The following is a 13,965-nucleotide window of genomic DNA, read 5'->3' on the forward strand; positions in this document are numbered from 1 at the left end:
GTCAAGTGATCGCTCAGTTCTTGGTCCTAGAGCCAGAGGGGGAAAGTTGCAGCATCAGATGCATATAGGTGGGTATCCATTTTTTTTATTTTGATTTCCCACACTTCACCTTTAAGTTTAAAAGTGGGTATATGTTAGCTAATAGGTTTAGGAGTTAGGTTTATTTCAGGAGTAATAGTTTGGTGCTGAACTAGTTCGAGGGTTAGGGGGGATTTTGTTAAGTATCTGTAAGTTTAAAAAATATATTTACGAGGTTGATAACCCATTTTTCAGGTGCTTATTATTTGTTTGTTGGCACCAAAAGTTTCTTCATCCAATCCTCCTGTGTCTGATTTATTATGCCAAAAAATAACATACTGTACCTGGAATAATCCAAAAGTGTAAATAATTTGTTTTGATATTTTCATGCAGAGCTTTTCATGTACAATGGCTTTCATGAACCAAAGGAAAGAGCCATTTTATAAAATACTTTATTCTGGCAATTCATCTGGTAGACTTAATTTCTGGCATCTCCCTGATGTTCCAGTTTCACAATTTGATGGTTCCCCAGTAGGTAAGTCCTTCTCTTTAATAACATACTGTATAGGTAATTAAAGTAAAGTACATAGAATACGTTTACTAGCAGTAATCAAGCACATACATGCATGACTATTTGAATCAGATCTGTCAAATTAATCTTCTGATTTGAATTAAAATAACCTACACACTAGAACGCTTTTATATTACTACCCCCCCCCCCCCCACACACACACACACACACACACACACACACACACGCGCTGTTCAGGATGGGGTTGTAATGTTCTAAAAATCTCAAATCCAGATCACTTCTGCAGATTCTGTGACACTGTTGAATGTTTCTAGCTCTAGGAGCAGTGACAACTCCTCCATGGTACCAACTTGTGTTTACTTTTGCTGCCATAGGTGATGTGAACTCCAATCCTTAGTTTGTTAATAACATTTTCTAATTTTGTATATAAAGATATCTAAGAGCACTATATACAGTACATACACACTGCTCAATAAAATTAAAAGAACACTTTAATGAGAGTATAGCATCAAGTCAATTAAACTCCTGGGATATTGATCTGAGGAGTTAAGTAGCAGAGGGGATTGTTAATCGGTTTCAGCTGCTTTGGTGTTAGTAAAATTAACAACAGGGGCATTAGATGGGCAACAATGAGGCAACCACCAAAACAGGAATGGTTTCATAAGTGGGGACCACTGAAATTTTTTTCCCTACTTATCTTTTCTGACTGTTTTTCACTAGTTTTGCATTTGGCTAGGGTCAGTGTCACTACTGGTAGACCTGGACCCTACAGAGGTTGCACAGGAAGTCCAACTCCTCCAAGATGGCACATCAATACATGCCATTGCCAGAAGGTTTTGCTTTGTCTCCCAGCACAGTCTCAAGAGCATGGAGGAGATAGAGGGGCGGAGCCTAAGCATGGCGGCAACGGAGAGCACGATGTGAGTGCTCTCCGATAAACCTCTGAACTGACCATCCTGAGATCCCTCATGGAGTGAATGTCAGGGCAGGAGCTGAGGAACGGACAGGCAGGCCTAACAATGTAACGCACTGGCTGACGACAACCACCACCCACAGACCGAAGTCCCTTAGGGCGCGGAGTCTAAGTCCCAGGCTGCCCTTCACCAGGGCCCCTGATGGTGGGGATGGACTTGACGCAGCCAGGAACCAGGTCGCGGCCCCCGAGACACCTCAGCTGCGGTAATGGCCGCCGCCAATGGCGTGTAGCTGGTGGAAGAGACAAAAGAGTAGTCAGACAAGCCGGGGTCAACAACAACAGGACAAAACAGTACAGGACAGCAGACGAGAATCACAGGTCACGAGCCGGGTTCAGCAACAGAGGGACAGATCAAAGGAGAATACAAAGAATAGTCAAGTCACAAGCCGAATCAGATACCAGGAGAGTCACGAGAGTCAGAACAGAGTAATAGCAACACAAAGACACAAGACACAAGTGCAAAGAGCATGTGCGGGCCACAGGCTTATATGTCATCAGCCACACCCCTCTGGGGGATGGACCACAGAAACCTGAAGGCATAAAAAGATTCCCATCATGCACAGCAGAATCCAAGATGGACGCCAGCACATGGAGTAACATAACCTCAGGGAAAAGGTAGGACCTTGACAGTACCTCCTCCTCAAGGGCCCCTCCCCCTCCGCGGCTCAACAAAAGGTTTCTGAGGAAAGCGGGTATGAAAAGCGCGGAGGAGGGCAGGAGCATGGACATCCGCGGAAGGAACCCAGGAACGCTCCTCGGGACCATAACCGCGCCAATGAACCAGGAACTGTAATCGACCGCGCACCAATCGGGAGTCCAGGATCCGGCTCACCTCATACTCCTCATGCCCGTCAACCCGGACAGGACGGGGCCGAGGAAGAGAGGTAGTGAAGCGATTGCAGATCAGAGGTTTCAACAGGGAAACATGAAAGATATTGGAGATCCACATCTCAGACGGAAGGGCAAGGGCATAGGCCACCGGATTCACTTTGCGGAGAATGCGGAAAGGACCGACAAAACGGGGAGCTAGTTTGGGTGTGGGCACCCGAAGATTGAGGTTGCGAGTAGACAACCACACCCGATCACCGACCTGGTATGAAGGAGCGGGCAACCGTCTGCGATCAGCCTGGAACTTCTGGCACTGAGCTGAGTCCCTCAAGGCCCTCTGGAAATTTTTTTTTATTGTCCAAAAAATCTTGCAACCAAAAAACGAACATTACACACAAAATACAAACAAAACAAAAACAACCCATACAATTACTAAACCACCAAACCCAACCACCCCCAAGGGTCTATGACCCAAAAATAACTGCAATACTCAACATACCAACAAAGGTATCAAACCCACCCTCCACAATCACAAAAAACCCACAAAGTTACAAAACTCCCCACATCTCAAACCCACCAAACCACCAAACCCAATAACCACCACCCAAGGGTCTATGACCCAAAATTACTGCATTACTCAACATACCAACAAAGATACCAAACCCTCCCTCCACACTTACAGAAACAACCCACAAAAATACAAAACTCCCCACATCACAAACCCCACCCAAAGGAAAAAAACCCCCGGGCCTCAATCACAAGAACCCTCCAGAACCATTACCCAACAAAAAGACATACCCAAATATGACCACAGAAAAAGAAACAAACAAACCCTCACAAACGAGGAAAGCATTTCCTCGCCTTCCCCTTACCCTTTCTAACAGAACCACTAACCCCCTTCCGAGACTCACCCAAACCCTCCTCCATCGGGGATTCCAGGTCACCCAACCCCCCATCACCCCCAGAAAGAGACCCAAACCTGTTCCCCAAAGGGACATCCTCCATCACCAACGAGGAGACCGAGCCTGCCGGAGACAAGCCCGGCCCACCCAAGGCCCTCTGGATCTGCCCCCATGAAGAACGCAGGGCAGCAAGATGGTTCTCCACAGCCGGAATGTCCTGTGGTGAGAACCTCTCAGGTAATACCGCGGGTTGGAACCCATAGTTGGCCATGAAGGGAGACATCCCGGAGGAGGAGTTGACCGCCGAGTTCCTGGCAAACTCTGCCCACGGCAGGAGATCGGCCCAATCGTCCTGATGGTCTGAAATATAACACCGAAGGAATTGTTCTAAGGCCTGATTGGAACGCTCCGCAGCCCCATTGGACTGTGGGTGGTAGGCTGAAGAAAAGGAGAGACTAACACCCAACTGGGAGCAGAAGGCGCGCCAGAATCTGGACACGAACTGACTCCCGCGGTCTGAGACAATCACCTTAGGTAACCCATGCAGGCGAAAAATCTCCCTGGAAAAGACCGTGGCCAGTTCTTGCGCTGTGGGTAATTTCCTGAGTGGAATGCAATGGCACATCTTGGAAAACCGATCGACGATCATGAGGATGACCGTATGACCCCGAGACACCGGGAGGTCTACAATAAAGTCCATCCCTAGATGTGACCAAGGACGCTCCCCATTGGGAATGGGTTGCAGAAGACCCAAAGGGAGATGCCGTGGAGACTTATTTTGGGCACAGATCGAACATGCCGCTACATAAGAGGCAATGTCGGCACGGAGGGTTGGCCACCAGAATAAGCGAGAGACGACCCAACACAGCTGGTTCTTCCCCGGATGCCCGGCAGTTTTGGCGTTATGGTAGGTACGCAGCAGGCGGGTGCGCAATCCCTCGGGTACGAAACATCTACCCTCCGGCTTCCCGGGAGGAGCATCAGTTTGAGCCGCCAAAATCTGCTCCCCTAGGGGAGAGGTCAGACTGGTGCGAATGGCAGCCAGGATCTGATCTGGAGGTATAAGTGAGATTGGCTCAGAGTCCTCCCTGGACAACTCAGAGTATTGCCGTGATAACGCATCAGCCCTGACATTCTTGGAACCAGGCAAATATGAAACCACATAGTTGAAGCGTGACAAGAACAGAGCCCATCTGGTCTGGCGGGGTGTCAATCTCTTGGCCTCCGAAAGATAAGTCAGGTTCTTGTGATCGGTAAGAATGAGGACCGGAACCGCGGAACCCTCGAGCAGGTGCCTCCATTCCTTGAGAGCCAGAATGATGACCAACAACTCCCGATCTCCAATCTGGTAGTTGCACTCAGCCGAGGAAAGCTTCCTGGAGTAGAACCCGCAGGGAAGTAGGGGTCCATCGGGCGACCGACGCTGAGACAGGAGAGCCCCTACTCCCGTCTCGGAAGCATCAACTTCGAGGACGAAGGGCAACCCAGGATTGGGATGCGAAAGAATCGGAGCCGAAGCAAAGGCAGCTTTCAGAGCCTCGAAAGCTATGATGGCCTTGGATGGCCACTCGTGAGGGTTACTCCCCTTCTTGGTTAGGTCAGAGAGAGGTTTTGCCAATGTGGAGAAGTTCCTGATGAACTTCCGATAGTAGTTGGCAAAACCCAGAAAGCGCTGAATGGGCCGAAGACCATTGGGACCAGGCCACTGCAGAACCGCCGCAACCTTCTGAGGGTCCATGGAAAATCCCTCCGCGGAAATTATGTAGCCCAAAAAGGCAACCTGGGATCGGTGGAACTCGCACTTCTCGAGTTTACAAAAGAGTCCGTTCTCACGCAATCGTTGCAGCACCTGCTTGACATCCTGGACATGGGACTCCATGGAGGTAGAGTAAACCAAGATGTCATCCAGGTAAACCACTACGCACTGCTGCAACAAATCATGAAGGACATCGTTTATGAATTCCTGAAAAACCGCGGGCGCGTTACACAATCCGAAGGGCATCACCAGGTATTCGTAGTGCCCAGTTCTGGTGTTAAACGCGGTCTTCCACTCATCCCCCTGTCTGATCCGTACGAGGTTGTACGCCGCCCTAAGGTCGAGTTTGGTAAAGACTGTTGCTCCCTTAAGGCGGTCGAACAACTCAGAAATCAAAGGAATTGGATATGCATTTTTAATGGTAATCCGATTGAGACCCCTATAATCGATGCAGGGCCTCAATTCCCCACCTTTCTTCTTTACAAAAAAAAAACCCGCTCCTGCTGGGGAAGTAGACTTACGAATGTGCCCCCGGGAAAGCGCATCCATAACGTACTCCTCCATGGCCTTATTCTCCGCAACCGAGAGAGGGTACACCCTGCCACGTGGAGGAGTGGCCCCGGGTTGCAAGGATATGGCGCAGTCGTAAGGACGATGCGGTGGTAAGGTACCAGCGCGTACCTTATCAAACACGTCCCGGTACTCCCCATAGTCGGTGGGCAACGCAGAGTCCAAGGAGGCACACAATACCTTAACCGGCCCCCGGATGCACCCGGCCCCACACTGTGGAGACCATGAGAGAATCTCGGCTGTTTGCCAATTGAAGGTTGGATTGTGCCTCTGGAGCCAGGGATACCCCAAAACCACCGAATAGTGTGGGGAAGAAATCACCTGAAAACAGGCCAACTCCCTGTGAACAGCCCCAATGGCTACCTCTATTGGCAGAGTCTCGTGGGTAACCTGCGGCGGTTGCAGGGGCCTGCCATCTATTGCTTCGAGAACCAATGGGGCAGCACGAGCCTGCAGGGGAATGGAGTGCTGTGCAGCAAACGAGCTGTCCAAGAACAACCCACCGGCCCCAGAGTCTACCAACGCCTGGGCCGTCACCGAGCCCCCCGTCCAAGAAAGGACCACAGTGATCAGTGGCTTATCCTTGCGGAACGCCGGGGACGAGGAAACTCCACCCAAGATCTGTCCCCGACATGATCTCAGGTGCGAGCGTTTCCCGGACGGACCGGACAAGACTGCCGAAAGTGACCACCGAGGCCACAGTACAGGCAGCGACCCTCCCGACGCCGAGTGGCCCGCTCCCCCTTGGAAAGGTGAGCAAACCCCAGCTGCATGGGTTCCCCACCAGACAAGCTATCCCCAGGAGGCGTGGGAGGAGAGGGAGGAATGGGTGGGACAGAAAACGCAGGTGCCAGTCGATTGGAAGGCCTCCGCAGGCGTTCCTTGAGTGAAGGCCTCTCCCTGAGCCTGGTGTCAATCAGGATCAGGAAAGAGATGAGCTCCTCCAACACCACAGGCAGTTCCTTAGCTGCAATCTCGTCCTTCAATGTGTCAGAAAGACCATGGGAAAACGCAGCCACCAGAGCCTCATTGTTCCAACCGACCTCTGCCGCCAGGGTACGAAACTCTATAGCGTACTCGGCCACGGTCCATGAACCCTGATGCATGGTCATGAGCAGCTTGGCCGCCGAGGCGGAACGAGCCGGTACGTCGAATACCCTACGGAAGGCATCGACAAAACCGGAAAAATCCTGAATCACCGGGTTGTTCCTCTCCCATAAGGGATTTGCCCAGGCCAAGGCCTTGTCTGAGAGTAGTGAAATTAGGAACCCCACCTTTGACCTCTCAGACGGAAAGGCGTGGGGTATTAATTCAAAATAAATACCCACCTGGTTGAGGAACCCACGACACTGACTCGGCTCACCCCCAAAGCGTTGTGGAAGAGGGGCAGAACCAGTCATACCTCTGGGCGCCGCTGATGCAGCCGTCGAGGTGGTGGACGCAATAGGCAGAGAAGCAGTGGGAGAGACCACCGGAGCGACTACCGGCCTAATAGCACCAGGAGCAAGGTGTGCAGTGCGTGCAAGCAGAGTTTGCAACGCCTGAGCGAACTGATCCAACAGGTGATCCTGTTGATCGAGTCTGGCGACTAGCATTGGGAGCGAAGGTGTGCCTGCACCGTCAGGGTTCATGGCACTTGTGTAATGTCAGAGCAGGAGCTGAGGAACGGACAGGCAGGCCTAACAATGTAACGCACTGGCTGACGACAACCACCACCCACAGACCGAAGTCCCTCAGGGCGCGGAGTCTAAGTCCCAGGCTGCCCTTCACCAGGGCCCCTGATGGTGGGGATGGACTTGACGCAGCCAGGAACCAGGTCGCGGCCCCCGAGACACCTCAGCTGCGGTAATGGCCGCCGCCAATGGCGTGTAGCTGGTGGAAGAGACAAAAGAGTAGTCAGACAAGCCGGGGTCAACAACAACAGGACAAAACAGTACAGGACAGCAGACGAGAATCACAGGTCACGAGCCGGGTTCAGCAACAGAGGGACAGATCAAAGGAGAATACAAAGAATAGTCAAGTCACAAGCCGAATCAGATACCAGGAGAGTCACGAGAGTCAGAACAGAGTAATAGCAACACAAAGACACAAGACACAAGTGCAAAGAGCATGTGCGGGCCACAGGCTTATATGTCATCAGCCACACCCCTCTGGGGGATGGACCACAGAAACCTGAAGGCATAAAAGGATTCCCATCATGCACAGCAGAATCCAAGATGGACGCCAGCACATGGAGTAACATAACCTCAGGGAAAAGGTAGGACCTTGACAGTGAAATGCGGAGCCCTACCTGATCGAGGAGGTCTCCAAAGGGGGATCAGCTGGTGCAGTGAGGGGAGAGGAGAGCGGGCACGGAGCTCCGGGAGGTGAACAAGCCGCGGGGATCCGAGTGCAGCCCTCGGGTTGCCGGGGAAACGGAGCAGTGCGGCGTGAGCACGCTGGTGGCCGCAAAGGAGCTCTGGGAAACAGAGACGCCGGCCCGTTACCTGACAGGAGAAGGGAGACGCCGGACCAATCCCCAAATCTGCTCAAAGGAAAGAGGGAGGACCCTGAATACGGCGGCTGTGGGGAGCGAGTGGCACTAGCTCCATGCTGGATCCTGCTTCCCGACCCATCCAGTGACCCTTACTAGGGATTGATCCACTAGAGTCCGGAGGGCTGGGGAGTTTAACCCGGAGAGCCTGAGATGAGAGCTGGTCTGAGGCTGCAGTGACACGCCGGCTTCCCCGGTGCTATACGAGTGGGAGAACCGTGTGGCTGAGAGGTGAAGGGACGCTACGGGAGCACGTGGCCAGCCGCGGAGGTTCTTTGGGGGAAAGAGGAAGCCGGCTGGCTCCCTGATGTGAGAGAAAGCTGCTGGCTCATAGTTGTCTGTACCCCCCTGGCGGGCTGTTTGATCCTGGGTCAGGGAGACCTAAGAATATCAAGAAACCTACCCTGCTTCCCCGGGACGAATCCTAAGAAGAAAGAAATACAGCAGTGGAAACCCAGAGGAATTCCCCCCCCAGGACTGAGCAGCAGTGAAGGCTCTCCTCACCAGCCTGGAGCCACCGTCCTGAGAAGGGAAGGGTGAGTGAGAGCTGCTGGGGGATTATTGTGTTGTAGACCCCTGAATGACATAGGAGACCAAGGGGTGAAGGTTCCTAGGGGTTAGAAGAGCAGAAGAGGAGAGGCTCAGGTGTCCTAGGAGAGTAAAATATATAGGAATAATAGCAAGCCTATCAAGATTTACAGAAGATATGAAGAATAAAGGTCCCAAGGGAGCAGGGCTCAAAGGGTCTCAAACAGGAACAATAAAGAAATTTACATCATATGGAAATACTACCCCAGAAAGGGCCCAAGGCGCAAGCGCAAAAGGGGATTTGGACACTAGTTCAGGAAATAGTCCTAGATTATCATTGGGCATGAATAGCAGCTATAGTCAACAAACAGTGGATGGCTTGGGAAAAAAAGAATCTGACGGGGAACTACTAGTTCCAAATAAGAAGGAGATGATAGAAATGTTTCAAAATTTGGAAAAAACAATAAAACATGAAATGACAGCTATTCAAAATGACTTAGGGCATCTGCTATCAAGGGTGGAAGAAACAGAGGAGAAAGTTAAAACCCAGGCTCAAAATATAGATAATCTAAGGAAAAAAATAACCCAATTGGAAATCACCCAGAAAAAATTGACCTATAGGATGGAAGTTCAAGAAAACAAAGAAAGAAGGTGTAACCTTAGAGTACGAGGAATCCCAGAGACTGCAAAAGGAGAAATACTATACGAATTAGTTAAAAAAATTCTAAACTCCATAAGAGACAGACCTGAAACAGACGGGATTGAGTTAGACGGAGTGTTTAGAATAGGAAAATTCAAACAGGCTTCTGAGAAGGAAAGACCGAGAGACATAATTGTCCAGTTCCAAAAATTTGGGGTCAAAGATGAGATCTGGAAGAAGATTAAGAGAAGATCATTAATTAAGTATGGAGCATTGACTATCCAAATTTATGCGGACTTAACAGCAGAGACCCTATGGAGAAGGAGATCCCTGAGACCCCTGTTGGAGCAAATGAGAAAACAGAATGTGCAGTAAAGATGGGGTACCTCATCATCTCTAATTGGTTGGAAAAACGGGGTCACAGCTTATTTGAGATTTCCTGAGGATCTAAGGGATTTTTGTGATAGACTGGACTTGCAAAGAATGGAAATAGCTGGGTGGGAAGAAGAGGAAGAAGATAAAGGAAATATGGACGATTCCAGAAAAGAGGACTGGCAGCATGTCGGGGGGAGGGGGGCCCCGGGGCTGGGAAGGGAGAGGAGGGAGAATTAAGTATTTTTTTTTTCTCCCTCTTCTTCTCTTCTCTCTCTTCTCCCTCTCTCGCCCCTGGTCTCTCCCCTCCAAAGGTTGAGGTCCTACTGGAGGCTTCGATTAAGGGAGGGAAGAAAAGATTCTTGCTGAGTCTAGATAATAGAGAGAGGTGATCTGGGGGGGTCAGAGGAGAGGTGAGCTGTTCATGGGTGGAGCTTACGCCCTAAGTTTTAAATCAATGGTGGAAATAGTTCCACAAATGATTTGTAGGCAGTTTTTATGCCTAAAAATGGGTAGGGGAAAAAAAAGAGAGGGTGAGAGGGGTGGAGGGCGGGGGTGGGAGATGGGGGTTTGGTGGGAGGGAGTGTGGGGAGGGAAGGGTGGGTTAATAAGCTGCAAGATTGTAGGGCCTATTAGGAGGAGGTGTATTAGAGGAGAGATAGATAGAATTAAGAAGGATGGAAGAAATACAGTTTACAACATATAATGTGAATGGGTTGAACTGTCCTTGGAAAAGATTTAAGTTGTTCAAAGAGTTACACCATAGGGCAACGTCAGTGGTATTTTTACAGGAAACACATTTTGAGATAGAGTCAAACCTGAAATTAAAATCTAAATATTATCCAATATGGTACTACGCTGACTCTCCAATTAAAAGAGCAAAAGGGGTGGCAATAGGGTTGGCAAAAAATATGAGATTTGAGCTGGAGGATAGAAGGACCGACCCGGAGGGGAGATTCCTGTTCTTGAAAGGTAAATTGCAGGGAATCGAGTGTACGTTAGCCAACATATACTGCCCTAACAAAAAGCCGGAAATCTATTTGAGGGGTCTGTTGAAAGAATTGATAGACTTTAAAAAAGGGCGTTTGATAGTAGCCGGAGATTTAAATCTATGTATGGATCCACAAAAGGATACAACATCCCCTGTGCAGAGAGAAGGTGGTAGGTCTCTGAGAGCTTTGAAAAAAGCGATCCACGAGTATCAACTGGTGGACACTTGGAGAATAATGCACATGAAGGACAGGGACTATACCTTCTTCTCTAATGCACATGAGATATACTCGAGACTGGATTATATTTTTATAGATCATCAACTTATAGAACTACTGGTTAAAATAGAAATAGAGATGAGTACATTCTCGGATCATGCCCCTGTCATAATAAAAATGGGATGGGGAAGACGGTGGATGGGAGGCCTAGGATGGAGGCTAAATGAGGCCCTTCTCTTGGATGAGGATATAGCTCAGAAGATTGGGCAAGAGATCAAGGTATATTTTAAGGAGAATGAGACAGAGGAAGTATCGACAGCCACAGTATGGGAAAGCCACAAGGTATATATAAGAGGAATCCTGATTGCGATGGGAGCAAGGAAGAAAAGAGAAAGAAGAGAGAGGGTTAGTGGGCTCTTAAAAGAAATCCTGGACTTGGAGCAGATACAAAAGAAGAAAATAACAAGAGAAATAAGACAAAAGTTATTGGATAAAAAGGATGAGCTAGAGAGGTTGATGGATGAGGAGAGGAGAAGAGTATATAATAAAGTATTAAGTGAAAGATATAGATGGGGAGACAGACCAGGAAAATATCTAATGAGAGCTCTAAATAAAAAGAAAAATAGAAATTATATAGAAAAGATAAAAAATCCTAAAGGGGAGTTGGTTCATTCAATTAAAGAGATTATTAAAGTGTTTACGGAGTACTATAGAAAGTTGTATAATATTAGTCCCCAAGGCTCTTCAAAAGAAATTGGAGAGGATATCAACAAAAAAAGGATGTTATATTTAAAAACGCAGGATTACCAAAGTTAAGTGAAGTACAATTGAACTCCTTAGATGCGGAAATTTCCCAGGATGAAATAAAAGCAGCATTAAGAAGTTCAGGGGGTGGAAAAAGTCCAGGACCGGATGAGTATACAGTAAAGTACTATAAAAAATATAGTGAAATATTGTTACCTAAGCTGAAGAAGTACATGAACGATCTAGAAGGAGAGATGGAGGGTAGAAGAGAATCTCTTCAGGCCCATGTTGTTCTCATTCATAAGGAGGGAAAAGATCCATCCCAGTGTTCTAGCTATAGACCAATTTCACTATTGAACACTGATACCAAGTTGTACGCAAAGGTTCTAGCAAATAGACTGAAAGATCTAATGCCCGAATGGATACATGGAGATCAGGTGGGCTTTGTCCCAGGGAGAGAGGGTAGAGACAACGGGTTGAGAACTTTGATGCTTATTCAGAAAAGTAGAAAAGGGAAAGCCCCGGTGGTACTTCTGTTGATTGATGCCGAAAAGGCGTTCGATAGAGTGGACTGGGGCTTCATGATGGACAACTTAGAAGTGTTGGGGATTGGAGAGAGAATGCGTGAGTGGATAGGTAAATTATATAGGGAGCCCACCGCAATTATTACGGTAAATGGGGAGAGGTCGGAATCCATTGAGATGTCTAATGGAACAAGACAGGGCTGCCCACTGTCCCCCCTCTTGTATGTTTTGTCATTGGAACCCTTGTTGTCAATGATAAGGAATAGTGGAGCGGTAAAGGGAATCCAGATAGAAAGTATAGAACATAAAGTCGCGGCCTTTGCGGATGACCTATTGTTCTATGTAGGTAACCCCCGAATAACATTACCAAATATAATGAAGATCTTAAAGGATTATGGTGAACTTTCAAATTTAAAAATTAACCCAACAAAAACAGAGATCTTGAACATTAACATATCAAAGACTGAAAAGGAAAAGCTACAAAAAGAATTCCCCTTTATATGGAGAGAAAAAGATTTAAAATACCTAGGAATAAAACTTACTATCTCACATAAACAACTGTATAGATTAAACTATATTTCTTTGATAAATGAGACTAAGGAAGAATTAAAAATACTAGAAGGAGGAAACCCATCATGGATAGGACGTATAAACCTAGTTAAAATGGTAATTATACCTAAAATACTGTATAGATTCCAAATGGTCCCAATTAAACTCCCAGAGGCTTTTTTTAAGATAATAAAAAAAATGTTAACACAATATATCTCGAGGAATAAAAAACCAAGAATATCATACGAAACATTGAGTAGGACTAAAGAGAAAGGGGGAATGGGACTACCTGATGTCAAGAGATACTATAAAGCAGTAATTTTAGCAAGAATTTATGACTGGACATTTAACCATAATGGGAAGTGTTGGGTAAAGATTGAAAACGAACTGAGTGGGATCAGTTTGAGTAAGATGATATGGGTCCCAGCACACTTTAGAAGAATTAAAGAAAGCACAAGTACTTACACTTTAAATGTTTTGAGGGTATGGGATAATTTACACAAAAATATGAAATGGGAATTCAACTCTATATTAATGCCTCTTGTATATAATGAATATTTCCCCCCAGGAAAGGATGAGATATCAGGGAGATGGTTTAAAAGGGAAGACATTCTATTGAGAGATGTACTGGTAGAGGGGGAACTGAGATCATTTAAAGAACTAAAAGAGAAGAAGGGAGACATTTTTACCGGAATAGATGAGTGGAAATATCACCAGTTAAAATGTTTTATTGGAAAGCTACCAAAACCCCTGAGATTAAAAAAGGAGTGGAATATGTTTGAAAGGTTGTTAGAGACACGTAGAGATGGGAAACATGGTATTGCTAAAATTTATAGAATACTTACAGAATTAGATACAGACACAAAGTTAATTTTTATAACAAAATGGGAAAGAGATATGGGGGTGGTGTTAGATGAGGATCAACAGAATAAGATATTTAGACTGATACACGAGAATGTTAGTATGAGAGACGTTGAGATTAATTATAAGTGTTTGACACAATGGCATATTACACCGAGCACTGAGCACAAAATGAGTGGGGAGAATTCAAAAATGTGTTGGAGAGGATGTGGGGAGATGGGCACGGTGTTTCACATATGGTGGCAATGTCCGAAAATACAGGCTTTCTGGAAGACAATAGTTAAATTAATAGAAATAATAACTGGAAATGACATAGCGTTAGACCCAACTATGTGTCTCCTACATAATGTTGAGACAACAGTAAATAAATATAAAGAATCAGGCGTATGGTACTACTTAAGTGCTGCAAAAGGGCTGATACCCA

General features: G+C 47.2%; 1 protein-coding gene across 1 annotated transcript in view; it reads left to right on the forward strand.

The window, feature by feature from the left end:
* WDR72 (WD repeat domain 72) overlaps positions 1-13,965 on the forward strand; it is a 379,206-nt gene that overhangs the window by 138,046 nt on the left and 227,195 nt on the right. The window contains exon 10 of the mRNA XM_089690609.1: positions 412-553. Coding sequence (XP_089546735.1) covers positions 412-553 — 142 coding nt within the window. The remainder of the gene's footprint in view (positions 1-411; positions 554-13,965) is intronic.

The sequence above is a fragment of the Staurois parvus genome, unplaced genomic scaffold, assembly GCF_062004578.1.
Source record: "Staurois parvus isolate SC_StPar_1 unplaced genomic scaffold, SC_StPar_1.0 ptg000536l, whole genome shotgun sequence".
NCBI classification, from domain to species: domain Eukaryota; kingdom Metazoa; phylum Chordata; class Amphibia; order Anura; family Ranidae; genus Staurois; species Staurois parvus.